The sequence below is a fragment of the Musa acuminata genome, chromosome BXJ1-1 (assembly GCF_036884655.1).
Source record: "Musa acuminata AAA Group cultivar baxijiao chromosome BXJ1-1, Cavendish_Baxijiao_AAA, whole genome shotgun sequence".
Classification (NCBI taxonomy): domain Eukaryota; kingdom Viridiplantae; phylum Streptophyta; class Magnoliopsida; order Zingiberales; family Musaceae; genus Musa; species Musa acuminata.
The window spans coordinates 6,742,090-6,765,234 of NC_088327.1; the positions used below are offsets into that span (position 1 = coordinate 6,742,090).

The 23,145-nt window shown below is 37.7% G+C and overlaps 2 protein-coding genes and 1 long non-coding RNA gene across 3 annotated transcripts; 1 reads left to right on the forward strand and 2 right to left on the reverse strand.

Moving 5' to 3' along the window:
* The first annotated feature begins 1,653 nt into the window (after positions 1-1,653).
* LOC103984869 (cyclin-dependent kinase F-4) lies at positions 1,654-9,004 on the forward strand. Its single transcript, XM_009402455.3, has 18 exons — positions 1,654-1,807; positions 3,083-3,478; positions 3,563-4,025; positions 4,106-4,184; positions 4,468-4,536; positions 4,614-4,703; positions 4,776-4,914; positions 5,511-5,613; positions 5,704-5,756; positions 5,846-5,912; positions 6,463-6,571; positions 7,345-7,410; positions 7,528-7,596; positions 7,703-7,769; positions 7,866-7,988; positions 8,111-8,142; positions 8,218-8,293; positions 8,557-9,004. Exons 3-18 carry the CDS (start codon positions 4,018-4,020, stop codon positions 8,796-8,798), a joined length of 1,392 nt encoding a protein of 463 aa, XP_009400730.2. The 5' UTR covers positions 1,654-1,807; positions 3,083-3,478; positions 3,563-4,017; the 3' UTR covers positions 8,799-9,004.
* A 4,981-nt stretch (positions 9,005-13,985) lies between these two features.
* Positions 13,986-16,897, reverse strand: LOC135637039 (uncharacterized). Its single transcript, XR_010496145.1, has 3 exons — positions 16,764-16,897; positions 14,669-14,849; positions 13,986-14,225 (listed from the first exon to the last, which is right to left on the reverse strand). It is a non-coding gene; the product is annotated as an uncharacterized LOC135637039 (long non-coding RNA).
* An 865-nt stretch (positions 16,898-17,762) lies between these two features.
* Positions 17,763-23,105, reverse strand: LOC135637070 (uncharacterized). The gene is made up of 6 exons (XM_065149469.1): positions 22,841-23,105; positions 22,563-22,715; positions 19,269-19,459; positions 18,930-19,170; positions 18,326-18,462; positions 17,763-18,240 (listed from the first exon to the last, which is right to left on the reverse strand). Exons 1-6 carry the CDS (start codon positions 22,953-22,955, stop codon positions 18,013-18,015), a joined length of 1,065 nt encoding a protein of 354 aa, XP_065005541.1. The 5' UTR covers positions 22,956-23,105; the 3' UTR covers positions 17,763-18,012.
* Positions 23,106-23,145: the final 40 nt, after the last annotated feature.

Consider the following 23,145-nt stretch of genomic DNA (forward strand, 5'->3'; position numbering starts at 1 on the left):
CAATGATTATTATTAATATATGTAAAGAAGAATCCACTGCCACCATGTTTCATGCCTTATCTTTGAGAAGCTCTCCATTTGCATGCAAAAGGCCATTCTACAGTGCATTCTCTTCTCAGAAGACTTCAGCACCTTATCTTTAATACTCCAACTTGATCCATAGCCACAAACAGTTGGGTGTTCTGTTCTCATCCAGATGTGATTCTTTCCATCATTCAGTTCCATACAACCACAGAGAAGACCCACTAGGCTCCAAGTTGAGCTAAAAATATTCTAGGTTAGGTCAGTGCCATTATAATTTGATTATGGAGTAGAACTAAACAAAATGTATAGCCAAATTTGATCTGCTTTATTTTTTTTTCAGATTTTTTTAACCTGTCATTTGACATTTTATTTACTCTCACTTGGGATATAATAAGCCAATTAATAAGTCAATTATCATATCCAATCCAATTATGTCATATGTTGTGCATACAAATGGTTTTGCAAATAAAATCATTGACACTTGGATTCTATGCTAATCATTAATCTTGTATTTACATTTTCCATATCAACATTAACACTGCATTCTTAGTGAATGAATCAAATGAAGGGGAGTAAAGTGGCATACACTACTAGAATTAAAAGTATCCCCAAAATCAAGTGGACAAAATCTATAATAAAGCTAATTCTTTTTTTCATTTTTGCTTTGGTTAAAGTAAAGAAAGTGTAGATGTTTATATAATGAATAATTGTGTATGATTATTAAAATTATACAAAGAAGTTAAATAATTAATTAAAGTACAAAGTACACCTTGTAACATAATTTACATCATTTTTTAATCATAAGATACTAAAAAATAATAAAGCATTTAATATATTTATAATAAAATATAAAATTCTCATAAAAAACTTATAGAGGGAGGATATAGTTAAGTTGGATGCACACACAAAAACATGTGGTAAGAATATACATCAAATAATGTCTCATCTTTTAGTAAAACTTTTATGGATTTAATTATATTGATAAAAAATTTAATATGTCATAGAAGAGGAAGACTTTGTGTGTAAATCTCATTCATATCATATATCTCCACTCTATTCAAATTCTACATATTGGGTTTAACTCAGTTTGATTTAGGTTTTTTATATGCAAATAAAACAATATATCTGTGGTTGAACTTAAAGTTGGATTTGAGCCTATATATTAATTGCTTGAGTTCTTATATGCAATGACATTAATTAAAAATTAATAATGTGAATACATGGCCGCATGCATACATTATGCGACACCCAATTCCCCATACGTATTTATGTACGTCACGATTCGTACGCGACGCACGGGGAGAAACAACACGAGAACGAGTCGTCCGATCTACCGCTATAAATAGCACCCGAGTCGATGTAATTTACTCACCGAGTCGGATTCCTTATCCGCGTCATCGGCAACCGACGACCCACGAGGCGAGCCCGTGCGGCTTGAAATATCTCTCTCGTTCGTCGCCACGGCGATACTCTTGTACCCGGCTACGTTCCCGAAATGTGATTGGATAGAATGCTGGATCTATTGGTGGGACCCTGATTATTAAATGGGTAAAAGGAGGGTAATCAGACACAGGGTCGGAGAATATTGTTCATGTTGCTGAAGGATTCGTTTAGTTGAAATAATTCCTGCGGAGCAGTATATCTGCTGTCCTTGGGTATATAAACAGGAGCGTTCCTCCCGTCGATGCTAATCCCTATTTGGTCCTTAGTCCTCGGTGATTTCGTTCTGTTCGGTCTTCGCTCACGGCGCGGGGCGAGGAAGGTTCTGCTGGAAGGCGGCGAGGTATTGATCTGATCCCTGATTCGTCGGTGTTCGTGTCGTTTCGTTCTGTCGGGAATCGTTCTCGACTTGTGGATCCGTGGTGCCGGTGCTAGTGGATCGAAACCCTAGGGTTTGGATCTGGTTCTCGGTTTGATGGTTGATTTGCGGATTCGAAACCCTCGGTTGCGTTTGATGTATTGTTAGATTTTCAATTTGTCGGTGAATTTTGTGGATACGAGGGATTGTCGTGATGTAAGGGGTATGGTCGTTTGACCTAGGGTTCTTGAGCCATTATCTGTTGTAGCTTTGATGATACCTGTGCTAGATCTTGGATTTAGCGGTGATTAGTGATTGTTTTGATGAGAGGCTTGAGATGTTTGTTGATTATTTAGGTTGTTAAGAGTGAGCGTTAAGTTTGATAGTGAATTTGTTGGTTATGGTGTGTTGATGGTTAATTTGTGGATTCGAAACCACGGATTGTGTTTGATATGGTGTTAGGGTTCCATTTTTCGGTGAATTTAGTGGATACGAGGGATCATCGTGATGCAAGGGGTTTCATTTAGGGTTTTTGAGCCATTATCTGTTGTTGCTCCGATAGTGCCTTGCTAGATCTTGGATTTAGATGTGATTAGTGATTGCTTGATGATTAGACTACTACTGAGATGTTTGCTGACTCTTTAGGCTGTAAAGGATGAGCGTCGAGTTTGATGGAAGCATGTGTTGATAACTTGGCTCGTGGTTTATAAGCATAAGAATGTACTATTTGATCAGCTTTTTTTTGCTGTAGTTTTTTCCATTCAAGTGTTTTTGTGAATCTGCAGGCATAGAATTATATAAGGCTGTTGCTATTGAAAATAAATTATGCATATGTCCTTGATATATTGTTGCTGCTGTCAAGGATCCATCCACATTACTTTTCCCGTTGAATTGGACATATGAAAGGTTGAGATTATTTATTTTTGATCGAGATATTCGGGCACAAACATGAACTTCTCTAATTTTAAGGAAATGTTGACTTACGGAATCCTTCAATTGATAATATTGATTTTAATTTTTCAGATGATAAACCTGGTGTAAACTCCTATGCCAGGATTGATTATTGTAATATATGGACTGACAATTCAATGGCATTGAGTGTGTCGTTTAGTGGAAGTAGTCTTCTTGCAATGCCTTGCAGACAAAATTTTTTATGTGTATTGTTCAATGTATTATTATTATTTCCTCTTGTGGGATTCTTGTGAGCAGCTTTCTGATAATCTTGTATATGTGGCATGTTTGTGCCTTTTCTTTTTCCAGGTTACACGCTTGTGTTCTCCTGTTTGTAGTCTTACCTGATACATGGAGCAAGTGCGCTTTTGGTTAAGCTACTTTAACTGCCGAGTCTTGTTTCTTGATGGAGCTATTGATTGGCGGCTCTCTGTTCATGGAGATTTCCTTCTCACCTCCTTTGTCAACTGCACTTAGAGGCCAACTGCTTTCTACATCCAAAGGCGGCCATGCAGCTTTTTTGTGAAGTTGGTGTAGTGTTTCTAGTGCAGCCTTTTGACTTGATTTCTCGCATCTTCGTGTGTGCAACATACTTTTGCTATCAACAGCTTTGACATTTCCATATGGCATTAAGTTGCCAATGCAGCTTTCTGTTAGAGCTTATGTGGAAATCTCATGATCCTGTTGGTCAAAAATAACAGGCTGGTATGGTTTTGGACATAGACTTCTTGTATTTCAAATCGAACATTTATATGCTCTAACCATTGAATTATGGGCTTTTTATTGCAGGCGTCATTTCTCCTGGCTCTATTCTTTCTCCATACTGTTCCAGCTGTTGGATTCTCATTGTTTCAGTTCCATTGGAGGTTTTATGCATCTTCCTCATAGAGTCAATAAATCGGTCACAAGTTGGTTAGGTAGCTCCACAGGTCTTGCCTGACTGTTGCACTTCTCCACTGTGTTGGCTGATATCATCCCACAACACTTTGTTGTTGCTTTACTCTACTACACTGGCAAAGTAGATGATTGTCTGAGAACTATACCCAGCAAGCTTTCGTAAGATAGTTGGATCTTATCCATCAGAATGATATTGTCCTCTCTCACTTTGTTCCAAGTTTTCCCAAGTATTTCTTTGTTCTCGGTTCTTCTTTTCAAGCACACGGCTTTAGTTAGGTGGCATATGCTTTGTGCATAGGCAAACCTTCTCTTGAATAGGACAATAGTGAGCATACATTCAGCAAAACATGGAAAGGTTAGTTTTCTTTTTTACAACTGGTGGTTTCTCTTCTAATGTTAATGAGTTGTGCTCAATAGTGTTACCCTTGGCTGCAGGTACATGGTAATCAAGGAGGTTGGAGATGGAACTTTTGGGACTGTATGGCGAGCAATAAACAAACAAAGTGGTGAAGTGGTATGTATCGTTTAATAGCAGGCCACTGTGCTCAGACCGTTACTTCCTTTGTGTCAGTATGATGCATCTGGCTATTGATTTTTGGTGACACTTGAATCTCCTGTAAATGCAGGCATTTCTACTTGCACCTTTAAATATAGAGTGAAATGCTACAGTTCATATTATTATTATTTATTTGGGGAAGTTGGTGGCTTTGTAGACACATTGGAATGAAGTTATTTATGATGATTAACTCTAGCAATTTGGTCTCTTTGGTTGCCAGTTCTAACTTTGGTCTTGACAGGTTGCTATTAAGCAAATGAAAAGGAAGTACTACTCTTGGGAGGAGTGTTTGAATCTCCGAGAAGTGAAGGTAACATAAAATGTTAATGTGCACATGATACTTTTTTCTTTTTATATTCTCATAACATGGAATTCAATGATTTTCAGTGTCTGCGGAGACTGAACCATCCAAATATTATCAAACTTAAGGAAGTCATTAGAGAGAATGATGTGTTATACCTGGTGTTCGAGTACATGGTAGGCCTTTTTGCTAGCTCTAATTTTGTTGTATGGGGTTTGTACTCAGGTTTTCAATAAACTTGTTATCAGGAATGCAATCTTTACCAGCTTATGAAAGATAGGAACAAGCCTTTTACAGAGGATGAAATTCGGGACTGGTGCTTTCAGATATTCCGAGCACTGGCTTATATGCACCACCGTGGTTATTTTCATCGTGATCTTAAGCCTGGTACCACTCTCTTGTTAAAATATTCTTTGATCTTTGGATTCACATTTTTGCATTGGTACCATACAAACAGTGAATAGTTTAGCTCATGAACACTGTCTTGAATAGCTTACTCAGAAATGGAATCCAACAAATGTCAACTGTGGTTGACAATAGACTACCAACTGAGACAATTTTTTTATTTGGAATCCAGATAATCATATCAGCTTCCGTGCTAAATCCTTTGTTTCAATTTCTGTTATATTTCCTGGACTGAAATGGACTTAAGATATGCAAATCGAGGATTGCAACTTATTGCATGAGTTTATGCAAATCGAAGATAGCTATGTGGATCTTAAATTCTATTAGTTATTTTCTCGACAAGAACTTATCATGAATTAAATTTCTTTGGCTTTGCAAGTTTTTGCTAGTGAATACACAAAAAATGTCCATTGTTTTGTATTCAGTTATTATTTGGTGGATAAGTTATTCTGGTTTTTTGTTGCCTTGGAGTAAATTTGTTTTGGTAGATGATTGCTCTCAATTTACAACATAGCATCTATACACCACCATATTGGTGAAAATGGCCTTCTGCTAAACAAGATCTATGCCCTTTGCAGAGAACTTACTGGTAACAAAGAATGTTCTAAAGATAGCAGATTTTGGCCTTGCTCGTGAAGCCTTGTCGAAGCCACCATTCACAGAATATGTCTCCACGCGGTGGTAAGCATGTTTGACTATTCCTTCTTTATGTGTCATCTTATAGAAGTGTACTTGTATTCTTATCATTATTGTGTGATTTGTTGGTTGTAGGTACCGTGCTCCAGAAATTTTGCTTCAATCTTCTGTTTATGATTCTGCTGTTGGTGAGTGCACTAGTAATAGTTTCATGATGAGAATATAATATAATTTTCTGTTATCTGCATCTTTGATCTTATTGTCATGTACGCATTAGATATGTGGGCAATGGGAGCTATCATGGCTGAGCTTTTTACACTACGTCCCCTTTTTCCTGGATCAAGGTACTTGTTGATTTAGATACATGTTTTAAATATAAAAAAAGATATTGTTACTTTATTTAACATATAAAGTGGCACTTAATGTCCTCTTTTGAACTCAGCAATTCGTGTTTTTGTTGGTCTTATTTCCATGCTGTTAATTATGTGTTATTAAGGAGGTTGTTTTGGGTTAAATGAATAAAAAATCAACATTTGCAGGTTCTGCAGTCAAATTACCTCCATGTAACTGAATTATAAACCTGCAGTTGTTGTTTGGACAAGCGGTGTCATTTATCTAATTTTTGAAATCATCTATTTGAATTTTTTTTAAAACTTTTTTTTTTGTGTCAAAAATGTCATTTGTATAAGTGACCTAAAATCTTTCTACTGGACCTGGTTCTGATGTTTGGTTATTATACTTTTGTACCCTTTTAGCAATCATGCTACATGAGATGAATAATAAATTTGATTATAGTTGGATGGCTTTATCAACATTTACTGATGTGTCTTCTTGTTTGATGTCTCAATTCTGTTTCTATGCTGCTGAACTCATGTTATTTGGCTTATAATTCAGTGAAGCAGATGAGATATACAAGATTTGCAGCATTCTTGGACCACCAAATCAGAATTCTTGGGCTCAAGGGATGCAACTTGCAGATGCTATGAAATTTCAATTTCCACAGGTTGTGTGTTGTTTTGTTATATTTATCTTTTCCAGTTTCCAGATGCATTTTTTTTTCCCTTGTTCCTAGTGTTGTGTAGTTTGGATTGGCTACCTCCCACCTGATCACATGCTACGACTGTAGTGAAATAGGAATATTCTGTTTGAGAAAAAGTTTATTTGTTGCATGCTTTTTTGAAGTATTGGTTACTTCTACCTGGTTTCTTGCTACAACTTAAAATAGGAAAGCTCCTTTAAGGAAAGTGCTGAATGTTGCATGCTTTTGTCTAAGTATTCATTAATCCACCTGGTCACCTGTTGCATTTGTGTCCCAAAACAGGTAAATGCAATTTAATTGAAAAATAATCCTAAACAGGTAAATACAATTTAATTAAAAAAAAGTTACTTTCAATAGCCTCTCTACTTATAAGATTAAGGTTGCACGCATTGATCTTTCGTGTACCCTGCAGTGGAGGTGGATTCATCTTATTTTGAATACTTGTTTCAAGCAACAATAGTGGATAGCAGGAAATTTTATGTTATCGATATCTCTGTCTGATCTTTGTTTCTTAGTATATAATATGGTAATTACTGTGATGAGCCCTAGCACCATAGTAATTTCTGTAATCTGAGTGTCAAGAGTTTGAGTAAAAAAGAACCTCTTTGCTTAACATAAGGCCAAAACACTGTTTTACAATTTTTTTTTGTTCTTTAAATTCAATTGAGGAACATTACCTTCTCTTGTCTCCAATCTTGAAGACACTTTTTGTGACATTTGCACTCCTTTCATCTCAGCTTGCCAGTGTCTCCCTTTCTTTGCTAATTCCTTCAGCCAGCAGGGATGCAATCGACCTTATCTCGGTAAGCTACATCTTGGATGAGTCTGCTCTTTTGAGTGGATATGGGTTTGAGAAACAGGGTCTTATCGAAGGTGTTCAATCGTTATAAGGTTATAATTCTTCCACTATTATTTGACAGTCACTTTGTTCCTGGGACTCCATCCGAAGGCCCACAGCAGCAAAGGTTCTTCAGCATTCTTTCTTTCAGGTGATACATTGAAGTTTAGTAGTGCTGAATGTGATTCACTGAGAAGGGTGTATGCAAAGAAATTACAAGTTTTGGATGCTCATCATATTTGTTAATAATGTTACAGCCTTGTTTCTACATCCCACCGTCCCCTCGTTTAAGATCAGAGGGAGTGCAGAAGACACCATCATCTGGTTTTTTGTCCTTTCCGACCCATCCTATGCTTGTCATCTGATTTATTACAGTATTGCAGACTCTATTTAGGTGATTTTTACTCTTTGATCTTTTAGTTGGCACGAGAGGAGCTTTGGCATCGGATACTGCTAGAAGAAATTCTGTTGGAGTTTTATCCAATACAAGGCCGGTATACAATTTCTCTTCCACAAGTATAAATGAGTCTTTCAGGATGACAGGTGAATCCCTATAAAAATTTTGTTGCATTAAGCATGTAGTTTACTTTTTCTTTCTTTTGGCTTATTTGATAGATTATCTTCCAAACCAATTCTCTAGCAACTTGGGTTTTGTTATGTGGCAGGCATACAAAGGAGGCTGGAGCTGGGTCATCAGGTAAGACCATTTGTCTTCACATGAGAGTGGTCATGTAAGAAGTTGTGGATCGTCACTGGTAAAACAAAATCACAGGAATACCAGAAGGAAAGACTTACCAGGAATGAGGTTAAACCATATGTACGTCAACCAACTACGAGAGACTTCACAGGTATTTTCCCATGGTTTACATGTCTGACATCTCTCTACTACATGATTCGATTACTAAATAAAACAAATGACAATGATCTTCTCATAACCATTGTAGTCCTAAAATGACCAACATGTGACTTTTTGTACCCTACTCAGGTAGCTTATTAATTACTTTTGTTTAGAATCTCAGTGGGATTTGATGGAGCAAATATCATATGATTAGTGAATTTGAATTTTTCCAAGTGGAACTGATTCTCTGTGCAACTTCAATTTTGATGGCAGGATTACCTGGTAGAGATTCCCAGAGGACTTGCAATGTAGTCGAGAAACTGGGTCACTTGACTCTCAGCTCAAACAGAGGTTCGGATATATGTGGCAAGCTGCCGCAGCTGAAACCACAGCTAGGGAGGCAGCCTCCTCCTGCCATGAAAGCTGGAGCATGGCACGGCCATTCTGCCTTTCCTGGCCGACCTCATGACATCCCATCGGCCCCTGGCTACTATACAAGAAAGGTGGCAGGCTAAAATAAGGTTATCGCCAAGAAAAAGTAGAGAACCGTGTTGCCTGTATTTTGGGATCATGTGTTGGATTTGCTCATGTTTTGTGCCTATCTTTGGTGAATAATGTCGCATCGTAAGACGATCATACTATGTCGTTCAAGTTGGATATTTTCAGGGTGTTACTTGTGCTATCAATCTTAGTAATCAAAGGACTCGCTATTATTGGGTTGTGCGTGTGCGTTAGATGATGGTCCTGCAGTTGGCATGTTGGTGTGTTGCAGACAATCTACTACAAGAAGAAGGAAAGTTTAAATGAAAGCGGATCATGTGTTGGAAATGACAACTCTTTTTAGAATCTAAATTCGAAGGTCAAAGTGCTATATTGCAAGAAGTGACATTTTATGGCTGACATTAAGGGAAAAAAAACACACCTTATTTGCCAGTCATAAAATTATAAATGGATTGTTTGATATAATGTTCATATATTTTTATTTTATTCATTGTATAGCATATAAAAGTTCGTTGTTTTATTTCGTAGTAGTATCATGTAGGTATTTACGAGGATATTTGGTTATACGAATCACCTTGAACTTTTTGTTGTGTGATCGTTCAAAGTATACGAAGTCTTATGTTTGTAATTACGTTCAAAGCATACGAAGTCTTATGTTTGTAATTTACGTTGTATATCAAGTGTTTGCTAAAATAGTTATTAATGTATTCTGAATTAATAACTAGGCAAACATTTTTGTAGACAAACACACGAGTATGTATGACCTAGGCAAAACCAGTTAAGTCCGTGATAGATACTATAAGACAAACACACTTAAAAACACTTACATGCAAACATGGGGAACCTAGTAAGGTTGTGTTGAGGGCAGCCAACATGCACGATCGTTTGGGAAAAATAAGCATTGATATATAAGGATAGGAGTCGCTTAGAGGAGTAAGTATATGAGATTAGCATTCAGATGAATGGTTAATCCTTTGCACGAGAGACACCACGAGGACAAGCGAGCTAATAAGAACATGTGGTGTAAAAGGATTAGGATGGTTAAAGTTGAGCTACAACTCGACATTGGCAACTAAATTTGATGGTGCTCAAGGCAAGCGGGGTGCTTGGCAAAGAATGAGACCATGTAAGGTGAGATGGGTTGTCTAGCGACCGAACGAATTATGCAAAGCTCACAAAGGTGAGCGGAATTAGTAATTCGAAGAATTCGATACTCATATAAAGACTTGTATGTGGAGAATGAGTTGCCTATGGCCATCCTAAGGCGATCGAAACTCGATGTTATAGAGCATTGAAACTTTCTCTTCAGCATGGGAAGGATACATCTATAGGAGGCTGAAGTGTGTAGCAAGTTCTGTATGTTGCTAGGCCTTAAGGGGTGCAGCGGGGGTTGTATTGGTGAAGAGTCATAATATAACAAGTGTGTTCGTGGGGGCAAAATAATGCACAGTTTATTCAGCAAAGCAAAGTAGTCTAAGGGGATGGTGGTCTTCGAAACTTCCAGAGGGAAGGATGCGAAAAGAAAAATTGCTCCAACGAGATATATATCCAAGAGGGATAAATCTCAGTTCTCTAGAGGGAGAATCATGTGCAATGAGTCGCACATGTTAAGGAGAGGTACCTCAAGACAACAACTCCACAAAGCTCAATGGACCGAGTAAGCGATGAAGAGTCATTATATGATCTCGCATGAGGTAATGCATTGTAAGATCAAGCGGGGGGAGCGACCTAAGACAATCCAAGCAAATGTACACTTGGAGTCAAAGTGAAAATATAACTCAACAAAGGGTTGATCGATGGAATAGTGGGCGTGAGGGTCATCATCAACTCAATGCAAACCAAGGAGCAGAGCAATTTGGGTTGAACTTGGTGAAGTGCTCAAGTCACATGAAGGGAGTCAACATAGAAGCCGAAACATAGAGCGGAGGCACGAAATTTTCCTTGGACAGAGGTCAAGGACATGAACTCTTACAAAGGTAAGAGCAGGATCATGTCATTCCATGGGTCCGTTAATCTGATGGAGCAAACTCATCTTGCATGGTGCCAAAGTTGAAGGGAGCTTCAAAGCACATACACTTATCTCGCCGAAGCATTTGATAGAAGAACTAAGACGACTCAACTTGCGGAGTATTTTTAAAGAATATATTATAGTGTCATCATTCAAATTGCCACAAAGGAATAGTATACAACAGAGATTGTGTTGAGGGATAGAGGCCCAGGATCTAGAGAATGACACACCAATTTTAACGAAGTCAGTGGACTTCGAGAGCTATTAGGAAACGAACTATCCTATAGTTGTGCTTCGTCCAAGTGTGACCCTAGAGCAGGTGGATGAAGGTCGATTGTCAAAAGAGCGAACATAATCTAAGGTGGCAGGGGTCCTATGATGTACTGGTATAGACCACACATAAAGAGATCGCAATTCAAGTTCATCACATAAAGATCAGAATGCAATGAAGATGTCACCATGAGATAACATGGTGCAACAGATTGTGGTGGAACAGTTCGAGACAATACAATATACGCGGAAGATGTCTCGCGAGGGATTAAATCATACGAAGGTATAATCGGGAGCTAGTGTGAGCTTCATTTTGATAAACAACATGACGACAAGAAGAGCTATGGATTCAAGTGAATGCCATGGTACCACATAGATGAGTCTTCCATACGCACATGAAATTTTACATCAGATGAGAGCCTTGGTCATCAGCATATAAGGGTGGTGTACCACCAAGGGGGAACTCTGAGTACAAGTACTAGTGAGTCCTATGGGTGGGGCTTAATCATACAGAGGTATGATCGGAGCAGCTAGAGAGTTAGACTGCTCCATAACTCATATTCGTTTAAGGGAGCTTGATAAGTTAAAGGACAAAGTCGAGCAAGTGAATGTTGTTACCGAGGAAACAAAGGAGAACGAAATCGGCATGAGCCATACAACATGATGGCAAGGGAGGTCATATATGAGAGTTGCAATTTGTCTTTTTATCGACCAAGGAGAACTGCTCAGAGAATACATAAGTGTTGAAGTAGGTGATAAAAAAAGACGACAAAGCGACGACGAGTTCAAAGAGACTCAGCTACCTAAAACCAAATATTGGTTAGAATAGAGATAGACTAGAAGTACCATAGTGCGAAGAACGTAGATCTATTGATCGTGAAGAAAGGGATGTAGATGCGAGGCGATGGATAGTAGGGCCATAGGCATATGAGTGCGATGACATTGAAGAAGCGAGATTTTCGTGGAGTCATCGATCCCTTGTTCTCATGAAGGGAATGCGTTTGGTCATGATAGAGCGAACGAGGTGGAGACTACAAAAGCAAATTTCAAGTACCAAGACAAGGTTGAAGGGCAAAGGCCAGAGAACTTCGTAAGACCAATGTCAACTAGCTTCTCATCAAATAACCGAAAGTGGAGGATTTCAAGTCGATACAAGAGTGCTCGACCAAGGAATGAAGTAAGTAGTGCGTGGTGTTATAACACTTCTACTCAGAGAAGTAGGGGATAGAAATGATGGAGAAGACAATGCAATCCCAAAAGCGACCAAAACTATTAAAGACTCGCTCTAAGTCAAGGAGAATTTAATTTTTTTAGGAAAAAACTTCTTGTATTCCAGAAGTTCGATGGCAATAAGAAGACGAATCATAGTAGCTAACTTAATGCAAGGAGTACAAATACTTCAGGTGCTTCGTAAGTCTGAGCATAGAGCAGGTAAAAACTAGTAATCGACTTGATGCATGGAGTATAACTCTCGATAAGACTAGCGAAGTTGAGTAACATTTACCTTCTCAACCCTTAAAAGAATGGGCAAAATTGAGTATCCTCGTTCTCTTATTTATCTAGCAGAGGAGCTCTGTATATATTCAAAGACCATTCAAAGAAACTGAATGGAACATAACAGTTGTCAAATCCTCACTAATGGTGATCGATGCTACTAAGAGTAAATTGTCTGCTTCATTTCCCATCAGAATGTCAATTAAAAGTGAAAGTAATACAAACCTATTTTGAGGCAACAACTAAGTAGAAGAGGGATCGATGGGCAAATTTTATAAAGAAAAGACACCAAAAACTTCAAAGTCTGCCAAGCGATGCTCATTAAAGCTCTAACAGACATCTATCCCGTTCAAGCGGCATGAGATATTTGAGAGACTAGTACATAATAAGAAAGATCTTTTCCTTCATCTGAAGGATCTGTAAGAACCAATAAAAATCAGCATAACTTAGCCAACCTCATACCAAAGTTAGAGTTATTGGCGAGTTGAAGCAGTAAGGCGGATTCAAGTTTAACTATTCAATAATAGCGACGAGAAAGCAGTTAAGAGCTAAGAGGCACATTGTAGTTGGAGCAAAATTTTGAAGATTCAGCAAAGGCGAAGAGATGCAACGTCTGCAAAGGCTTTAACGAGGACGTCGAAGGAATAAGTGTGGGAGAATGTCACGAAAAAAGCTATAAATGGGATGCTTGATGTAATGCTCATGTGTGTCCGTGTCTTTCGATTTTATTTATACTTTGCAAAGCATGTTGAGGGCTTGCAGTAGGTTTGACAACCCTAGTTTGGTTGACTTTTATGGTTATTTCAGGCTTGTAAACGTAGGTTGTGTGCGGTCATTGTGCAAAGGCGAAACTACCCAGAAACAAACCATCAAGATAGTCATTTTGGGGGTTTTCTAACTCAATAGAGAGGTATAGAGTGTCAGCCAGTACAGCATATTAGAGCTAGCCAAGTGACACATGACTAGAAGAGCCTTTGGGGTAGTGTCTACTCGCTGCCTTGTTCCGTAATAGTATCAAGTGGGCACCTGTATGAACATTTGGTCGCAACGAACCACATTGGCTCCTTTGTCGCACAACCATTCAGAGTTTACAAAGTTCATGTTTGTTTTGTAATTTGCATTGCATATCAAATGCTTGTTAAATGACTGCTTAGGAAACATGAGTTAAACACTTTTTTTAATTCATCTTCTCTTTTATAAACTTTAAAGAACCATTTACAAAACTAATTAAGTTCCTGATTATATCGGAATGACTTGTTGAGAACATCCACCACCGTGTCTCACGGAAATGATTCACCTGCGCCATCTGCGGTCCTCTCACTTCAAGAAAATGACTTCATTTCGCATGCATCAAGTTCTTAGTGGTGCCGTCTTTAAAGTTTTTGAATACACAAGTTTTCTCAGCGTAAGAAGTAACTTCTTGAGAAGATATCAACACGATGCCAATTCATTGGAGATGTTCAAGAGAAAAAGATGCACAGAGGGAGAGGTTCAAATTCAAGTTACACATTCAGGTGGAAGATAGTAGATACATTCTCAGTCTTTCAGATAAAAAGAGGTCCCCGTAAATGTTCAAGTAGATGTATCACCCGGATTCACTGGGAGGCTTCTCCTTGGGATGCTTCGAGGCATAATGATCCATGAGCTGATTATGATTCGCAAGTTGCACCTGAAACAAACCACCCATCATTTAATGATATTGGCTTGGTGAAGAAACAAGTTTGAGATTTTGATGCAAAGGAGAATAGCAAGTTGCACCTCAAAGAAATCATCCATGTTCTAATGATATTTTCCTTTGAGGAGAACAAACCAAAATTTGAGGCAATAGGAATTGTGATGGATGCTTCAGAAGTTCTGAAAGTATTGTTCTTTCTACAAATATTATCTGCTGTACCATCCATAAAAGGATTGACCGAGGCTAATGCATAGTGAGATACCATGAGTCCCCAAATACTTTTGATCATTGACTTCTTTTCAAATACTTTGCTCGTGAATTCCTATTACAAATCTCTTGATTTGAGAATGATGATATATTAGTTAGCAAACTTAAACAGTTTCATCGATGCTTGTTAGTACCATGCAAAAAAATACTTCGTATAAAACATGGTTCACCTTACTGGTCTGTACCGGTGTATCGATCGACTCTCGATACAATATGAACCAAACTGTACTGATGTATCGACACATGGTATGGTAGAGTATACTGTCAAACTGGTATGTACCATCCATACCGATTTCTTATCGGACTGGTATGTACCAACCATATCAGGTGGTACGCCGCGGTACAATGAACCTATAAAGTATAAAAGGAAACTCAGCTTTTGAGTTGGATGCTTGGAACAAACAAAGGGCAAAAATATTAAGAGAGTAAACAGGAACCATGTAAAGGGAAAAACCCCAGATTACTATTCAGAAAGAAAGTGAAGAACCTGCAGAATGGATTGTAGTATCCTCTATTGTGGATCAACTTGATGATCATATCATGCATTCCCTGACACTACATCCTACCCAAACTCATAGCGAAGTCGTAAAACTCTGGAAATTGACAAGATTGACATTTCAAGGATCTTTTGGCTGGGGTTCTAATTCTCACAGCAAGCATGTAGTTAGTCAACAGGTTTCATGCTGTGATAACACAATTGTTCAGGCAACACATACAGAAAAGGGAGAAGATTCTTCTACAGCAACCAGACAACATAGAAGCACCTGATTTTTGACACTTGACATCTTCAGCCACTCTGGTTGCTATGCGATCTCCGATCTCTGGGGGTGGACAGGTGAGATTTATGGTCCTCTCATAGCATCACTGAGAGCTCAGGATTCTCAAAGAAAGAAAATTACAGAAAATTGATGTATTCCATAGGTCATGACGACTCAACTTCCTCTCTCTTTCTTTTTTCATTCTTACCTTGATTCCTTTTGTGTTATAGGGTTCAGGAAGGTGGCTATTTTCGTTAACCAGGTGATCACTGCAAGTGTACTAGCATTTCTATCCTACTTTTTTTCATTCTCAATGAGGATAGACAATGGTTACTGATATGCTATAAAGATAGCACATGCCAAATTCATAGTCAAAAATCATTTCAGAAGTCCTAAAGATGTGGTAGAAATCATCTTTCTACTAGAGCCCTTGACTAGTGCACGATCAATTTAGACAAACCAAACGTTGCAACACAACTCATAAAGCAACCATATCTAGAATCAATGCATTCCATCATTCAAATTCTTCAGTAAGGAAATCATAGAATGCCGTAGCAGTCACTATCAATTCATTTTAGAAAAAAAAACAAGAACCACAGATTTTCAACATCTTTAAAAGAGAAAAAGTAGATACTAATAATAGTCATTCAGGATGACAACTGACGTTCATACTAATGCACCAAATTGTGCAACTTGTGAAATGGAAAAGAGATCATGAAACCTAAGAAAGCCTTACTAGTGTGAAAAATGACTTGCCATATAGATCATGATACTTCTTCTAGTCCATAATTTGTTTGCAACTGAAGGAAGCATGCCATTTAACACCAATCATTTTTCCTAGTATCGCATGTAAGGCAAAAACATCTATTAGATTTCAGCTTCACCCCAAACAACTGTACAGATTATACCTCAAAAGGTGGCATATGATATCTTAAAGCATCTGACATTTTTTTCCGAGAACATAGTATAAAAGAATGTCTTTTGCACAACAAACATCATCAAATAACTCAAAGGAAGAAAGGCAAAGTGATGGTCCTCTTAATCATGGCAAACGTATGTTGCTTCTCCCGCGGACCGACGACAACGCTCATACAACTCCGAGATAATTAGAGGAGTCTTCTCGTCTTCAAGATAAGATCTAACATGCCCAAAGTGGCACCTAGAGATTCTACTATGTGCTGATCTTGAACGATCACATTGCATTAAAAATCATGCTGTTACATTGAATTGAAGGAATTTTACAGCTAACAACAGCAATAATCAATCAAGAAATCTTTAACACAGGAAATTGAAGGAACAAGATTCAACAAGAGAATGCCAGGAAGCAACCGATCGTCAGATGAAAAAACGGGAACGTGGAAACAACGCGAGAAACCAAAGAAAAGCTACAATCTCGACAAGCTAATTTGCGATCGGAATCGGACTTCGATCGAAAAGGCGAGCATAATGAAGTAAAAAGAACGGGGTTATCTTCTCTTTCGGAGCTATCGGAAGGAGAGATCGGCACCTTGCAGATGGGGCAGCTGATCTTGAGGCCGATGGCCCTCGCCTCAAGCTGCGAGCCTTTGGGCTTCTGGTTCCGCTCCGCGTTCCTCCGCTGCGCCTCGATCTTCTGCTTGCCCCTCGTCATGTCTCTCTCCCTTCTTCGATCTCCGCCTACTTCACAATCAAACGATGCCCTCACATCGGAAGCCGAATGGGTCCGAGTCGTGGGCCCCACTCGAGCCCCGCAACATCACGTCCGTCCGTCGTCACGAAACAGTACTGTTGCGCTTACGTTGATCACTAAAAGGAAATATGCATGTAATTTTCATGTTTATATCTTTTTAGGTTTAGGATATATATATATATATATATATATATATATATATATATATATATATATAATGTTATTTTCAAATTTTATAATATGTAAAACAACCCATTGCCTGAAAAAAAAATAGTGATCAAATCATTATCCTAAAGTAGTTTGGATAGGGTTGATGAGTTGGTATCAACATTAAAAAATTGTCTTTGGTTTAGGATTGGAATAAGTCGATGATGGTCAAATGATTCGACCAACTTTGATAGATTTGAGATCTAATTGTTAGGTTTACAAACATTGAGGTGTGAGAATGTCATGTCATGTCATGTGATTAAAGCTCCACATGATTAGCAACGGTTTGATTGAAGCATGGATATAAAACCATATATGTCCTTTTTTTTATTTTTAATGCACCACTAATGGAATATCTCCACTAAAATAAAAATAAATTTTCGCCATGGAGACATATAGTCCCTTCTTACATTTATTAATTTCGATGAGGAATTCAATTTCCCTTTTACATGATACCCATGTAGAATATATGATATGAAGGGGAGACCAGACAATGATGATGAGTTTTGGTTCATAGCACCTGTTCATATTTGAAATATACATCATTCCTTGCTTCCACCAAGTCCTAAAAGTCATCATCAATGCACTTCAAAAGTTCAATAAATTTCATAATGACCATCTGAGCACATATGAAGAAATTAGGTTTACTATATTCAAAATTTTGTAGATATCACCACCATGACTAAAGAACAAAACAGTGCTTTGGTTTACATTTTCAAACAATGCCATTATGCAAGCACAAGTTCTTCCAATAACATTCTGGCCTGCTTTGAGAGACTAACATCAAAGCATGCAATATGGTATATAGATTGGGTAACCCCAACCAAGATTCCACTTTGCAAGATCAAAGCATATGTTACAAAGTAGTGGAATGGCTAAACTAGTCAGGTAGGGCAGTCCCCCTTTCCAAGTTGTTCTTAATCTCCAGAGTGTATTTTCCAAAGGCCCTCTCGATCTTCTTGTTAAAGTGCTCATTCCTGTCATTGATAGAATCAATGTCCTTTTCTTCGTGGAACTTCCGTCTCCTACTAAATGACTTGCGTTTTGCATCCCTGTCCTGAAGCTCCTTTACCATCCGGTCAATGTTTTCCTCGGGGACCTTTGTTGCCTGCACAAGCAAAACAAATGAGGATGGTTCATTCACTTTATATTTTTTACCATATCAGAAAGTCTAATTGATGGTTCTGATCTACCTTGCCATACTGAAGACTAGAAGCCTCACGATAGAACTCTGGATCAGCTTCCTTAGCTTTGTTATATGCCTCCATATCACACTCAATATTCTTTGTCCGCTTTTTATGAGCATTATAAAGTGTTTTCTGATTAAAGACTGTATAAAATATTGAGTTGGTTAGCAAACATCAGACAAGCTACGAGAAATCCATTCAGTAACATCTGAACATAGACCTTGTATTATGTCTAGAAATAACTAATATAAAGATTTGGTAAGACACTTCATAACAACAGTCCTCTTCTGTAGAACTTGAAAAGGAGAAACACGAAACCTCATTTTCCTTAACTACAAGCATCTTTTTTGTTAACTAATATATCACGACTTAGATCAGGAAACGAAAGAAATGAAAGATGTCCATGCCAATGATTTTTTAATTATTAGAACCAAACAGATTTTCAATTTGGTGACAACAGACTTAGAAACTCTGTTCTGCAGTCGAAGCTTACAGTAACCAAACAATTATAGTAGCAAAAGCAGTGTTGGACAAAATTCAGATTTTAAAGGAAAATATGCAGTGCATGTAACTGAACCAAGATTAATGAAACAAATCATCTAAAACTTACCATCCCAACCATATGGTGCAGGATCCTTTTCCCACTTCTTATACTTCGCTTGAGCCGTCTCTTGTGTATCAAGCATGTAGGCCTTTGACATATCCAAACCATTTGAATCAAGAAGTTTTCCAATCTTTTTTTTCCTTTCATCGAGCCATTTTTGTTTTGAAATACCCCTTGTTTCAGCTGGGGCTTCCATTTTCTTTTTCTCTGCTACCATCGCCATCTGATTGGCCTTCCTTGCTTCATTCTGCAAACACAACACTGTAAGCCAAGAAGATATTTGGGAGGCAACAGTTCATATATATCAAACATCATAAACATAGTATACATGAAAAGTTGCATTACCATCTTAAGCCTCAATTCGAACAATTTTTTCTGCTTCTCAGTGAGATTAGGATTGCCTGACACAGTATCATCCTGGACACAATGAGCATCACCACCATCATTAAGTTGTTCAGTTTGTTTTTGTTCAAGAGGCGCATCACTCTGGTGAGAGCCACTAAAGGATGAAGGAATGCCATCCTCCTGTTGCATACCTAAGAAAAAATTATCTTTTATTGCAAGTGTTGTCAAACAAGCTAAGCACAAAACAACAAAGACACTAACAAAGATAGGACTACAACTGAATTCTTAAGCTATCTGATTAATTATAATTTGTCAAAATAGGAAACAGCTACAGACATCCAAGCATGGAACCTCACACTGAACGTCTTTGATTCACAGGTTTATGACAGAGAAGCACGACAACATTACCTCAAAAATCTCTTAGGTGTTCAGAATATATGACAAAGTACAGTCATTGATCTCACAGGCATATAATAGAGAAGCAAGACTTCGAAAAAATACTTCAACCATATCTTCAGGTTTTCTAGAATATATATGTCAAAATCCAGTATCCTGGACACCACACCCAATGATTCTGGAACCAGTGCTTCATAGTACTAATGCATATATTTGTAAAGCCCTTTTGCACCCTGAAAATGAAGCCAATGTATGATATATTTATATTATGAATTGCCTACTCCTTTGAGCATCTAGAATTCCCTAGAATGTCTCACAGTGCAAAGATGTATGACAACAAAACTTGAACAGAGAAGCAACGGGGCTCCCTATTGTTTCCATTATATGTTAATTCTGTTCTTAAACTATATCTTTCTTGTTATTGCCATTTCATGATTTGGTTTTGGTTAGGTAGAATTTGTCTCAGCCAATCACTGGAACTGTTCCTGCTCATTCTATATATAAATATTTTACATATTCAAGTAAAAACTAGGAATAATTCATTTCGAGCAGACTCAGTTCCTTTGGCTTTCTTCTATCCGCCAACCGACACTCTGATCCTTCAGGCAATGAGTCTCGACAGGAAAGGCAAAATACCCATTTCGAAGGAGGTTATCGACCCTTTTTCATTTATCTCATTCTTTTATTCATGTTAGACATTGATCTTAGATTAGGCTGCACCAATCATGTTTGTTTGCAGGTGAAAATGATTTTGCTTTTGGATGACTTTCTAGAAGCCTGGCAATTGAGTCTGGTGAAAAAACCTTGCATCTAGTCTTTGTCATCATTCTATATATCGTTATCCTGAGACCTATTATAGCGGGACGATCTCAACTTCATGGAGCTCATCATAGGATTCACTATAATAGAGATAAAAGAAAATTCCATTATTAGTATCTAGAATTATAGTTCATTCTTTTGACCAGGGTTTGCAATACTGTACCGTACCGCCCGGTACGAGCGGTATGTATCCGGGATAGTCTGTCATATTGATATACAGATACATAGGATCGAGGACCCCGACCCACCACCCATGAAAGTCTGTCGTTCGTTTTGGTGGTAGAATTAGGTATATCTACACATATTATTACTTAATTCATTTGAATTCTAAGGTTTAAGTTGTATACAAAATAATCTAATAATTTAAATAATTTTTCTATAGATAATTCAATATTAATGGAATGACGATTCAGAACAGACCGAAATTGCGAACCTTGCACAAAACTACTCCTCAAAGCCTGAAAAAGATATGTGACACTATTCTTACCTAATTTACATTAATTTTGCTAAAACTATACTAAATGTATATTTATTTTTAACTTAAAAATCCTATCCTAACTTTTTTTTTCTATTTTTCAGATATTTTCGGATGATTTTATGCCTATTTTAGGTATGTCGTACTGTACCATACCGAGCAAAGCTCGGTACACCAATGCGGTACGAGATTAAGAACCTTGCTTTTGACAATTGAAAACAATTCTAGATACAACGAGACTTGCTAAACAAGTCCAAGGTGGACCTTTTTTTTTTCTATTGCTCCAAAATGGAAACATTTTTAGATACTCTAGCAATGAGACTTGTCCAAGGTGGGCTAATTTTTTTTTTTTGATTGCTCCAATACGGTAGCCTATCTGAATACTATTAAGGTGGGTTAGAATTGTACAACGAGCTCAACTCTGTTCATCTTATACTGGAGTGTGCACCCTTTGAGCATGCACAGCTAGCTTCATTATTTTTGAAAAGAGAGGAACAACTTTCAAAACCAACATTCACTTGAATAAAATGGGAGAAAATAGACATGCATATAAAAGAGAAAAGAAAACCAATAATCATCACTAGAACTATATTTCCAAAATGTTTACTAATAGACAATATCAAAAAATATTCAGAAAAGATAAGCACCATAATATGCTTTCAAGACCACATCTTGGACCTTTATGAAGAGTAAAGGAGCATAGCACATGCCTTTAATTTAAAAGTAATATTCTGGTAATAACAACATCTGATATGATTGACCATCTCAATCTATTCAGTTTTCAATAATCACATCACTGGCACATATATCTACATAAACCCTTTTGTAAATCTGTAAAGAGAATCATATCCGAACCCCTATGTAAATTTAAACAAAAGATAAACACTACCAATAAACTTCCTTATGTCTTATTACTTCTGATCTTCAGTGGAAATTATCTTAGACATATTAGTTTATGAAGATCAATGCAAAGCACATGCCATTAATTTAAAAGTAATATTCCGGTAATAACAACATCTGATATGATTGACCATCTCAATCTATTCAGTCTTCAATAATCACATCACTGGCACATATATCTACATAAACCCTTTTGTAAATCTGTAAAGAGAATCATTTCCAAACCCCTATGTAAATTTAGACAAAAGATAAACACTACCAATAAACTTCCTTATGTCTTATTACTTCTAATCTTCAGTGGAAATTATCTTAGACATATTACTTTATGAAGATCAATGCAAACCATCTATGCAAAAAAATAGATCGACTGACTTAAAGTTGTACTTTTATACTCATATGTTGCATCTCTACCTAATTACCGACAAGCACCAGGCTTCTTGATAGTTTAAAAACAAGGAGAATTCGTTTTATTTGCTAATAGTCATAAAGAAAGAAACATAAGGCCTCCTAATTGTTCCTTTCAATAAGCTTGGACAACATGGAGCACCAAGATAAGAGCTACATACAACAGTACGAGACAAGCCTGATACAGCATATGATGACAAAGGAAACAACAAACTACACAGTTCTCCCTCTTGTATACACTAAAAAAACCTGCAATCTTCTTGAAAATTCGATCATAAAAGATGGGGAAAAAGGGAAACCTGATTCATTCCTCTCGATTCGATCCTTCGCCTCGGCAATCCTTTTGAAGCAGTACTCGCTGCACTCGTGGAAGGGATTGGACGCGTTGATGCAATCCGGGTGCACCGTTCTCTCTTTCGGCTCCTTCAAGCTCTCCTTATTCTCCTCTACGACTGATCCACCCAAGAACAAATTTTGAAAAAATCCTTTACTCTTTTTTAGGAAAATAATCTAAATTTGCCACATAAATCGTTCCGAAGCAAAACAAGAAGAGGGAAAAGCAGGAAAAAATCCTTACTTTCATCGGCCCGAGATTTGGCTTCCGCGATTCGTTTGAAACAGTACTCGACGCACTCGTGGTGAGGATTGGATGCGTTGATGCAATCCGGATGCACTTTTCCTCCGCTTTCCATCCCCGCTTTTGTTGTCCTCTCCTCTCCGCTCTGCTATCCGCTTGAGATCTGGGAGCAGAGCAAGTTCCAAGACAAGAAGGAAAAAAGGAAAACCCTAATCCAGTGAAGGAGACGGAGACGGAGACGGAGACGGAGACGTTGCAGCTAAAGACCGTCAGGTAAAGTGTTTATTACAGGGGGAAAATAAAAG

Coding starts and splice junctions, on each gene's coding strand:
- LOC103984869 (XM_009402455.3), top strand. Junction 4,185..4,467: donor ACAAACAAAGTGGTGAAGTG/GTATGTATCGTT, acceptor TGGTCTTGACAG/GTTGCTATTAAGCAAATGAA. Junction 5,614..5,703: donor GAATATGTCTCCACGCGGTG/GTAAGCATGTTT, acceptor TGTTGGTTGTAG/GTACCGTGCTCCAGAAATTT.
- LOC135637070 (XM_065149469.1), bottom strand. CDS start 22,955: ATGGAAAGCGGAGGAAAAGTGCATCCGGATTGCATCAACGCATCCAAT. Junction 19,460..22,562: donor AATCGAGAGGAATGAATCAG/GTTTCCCTTTTT, acceptor ATTTTTTCTTAG/GTATGCAACAGGAGGATGGC. Junction 18,241..18,325: donor CTAGTCTTCAGTATGGCAAG/GTAGATCAGAAC, acceptor TTGCTTGTGCAG/GCAACAAAGGTCCCCGAGGA.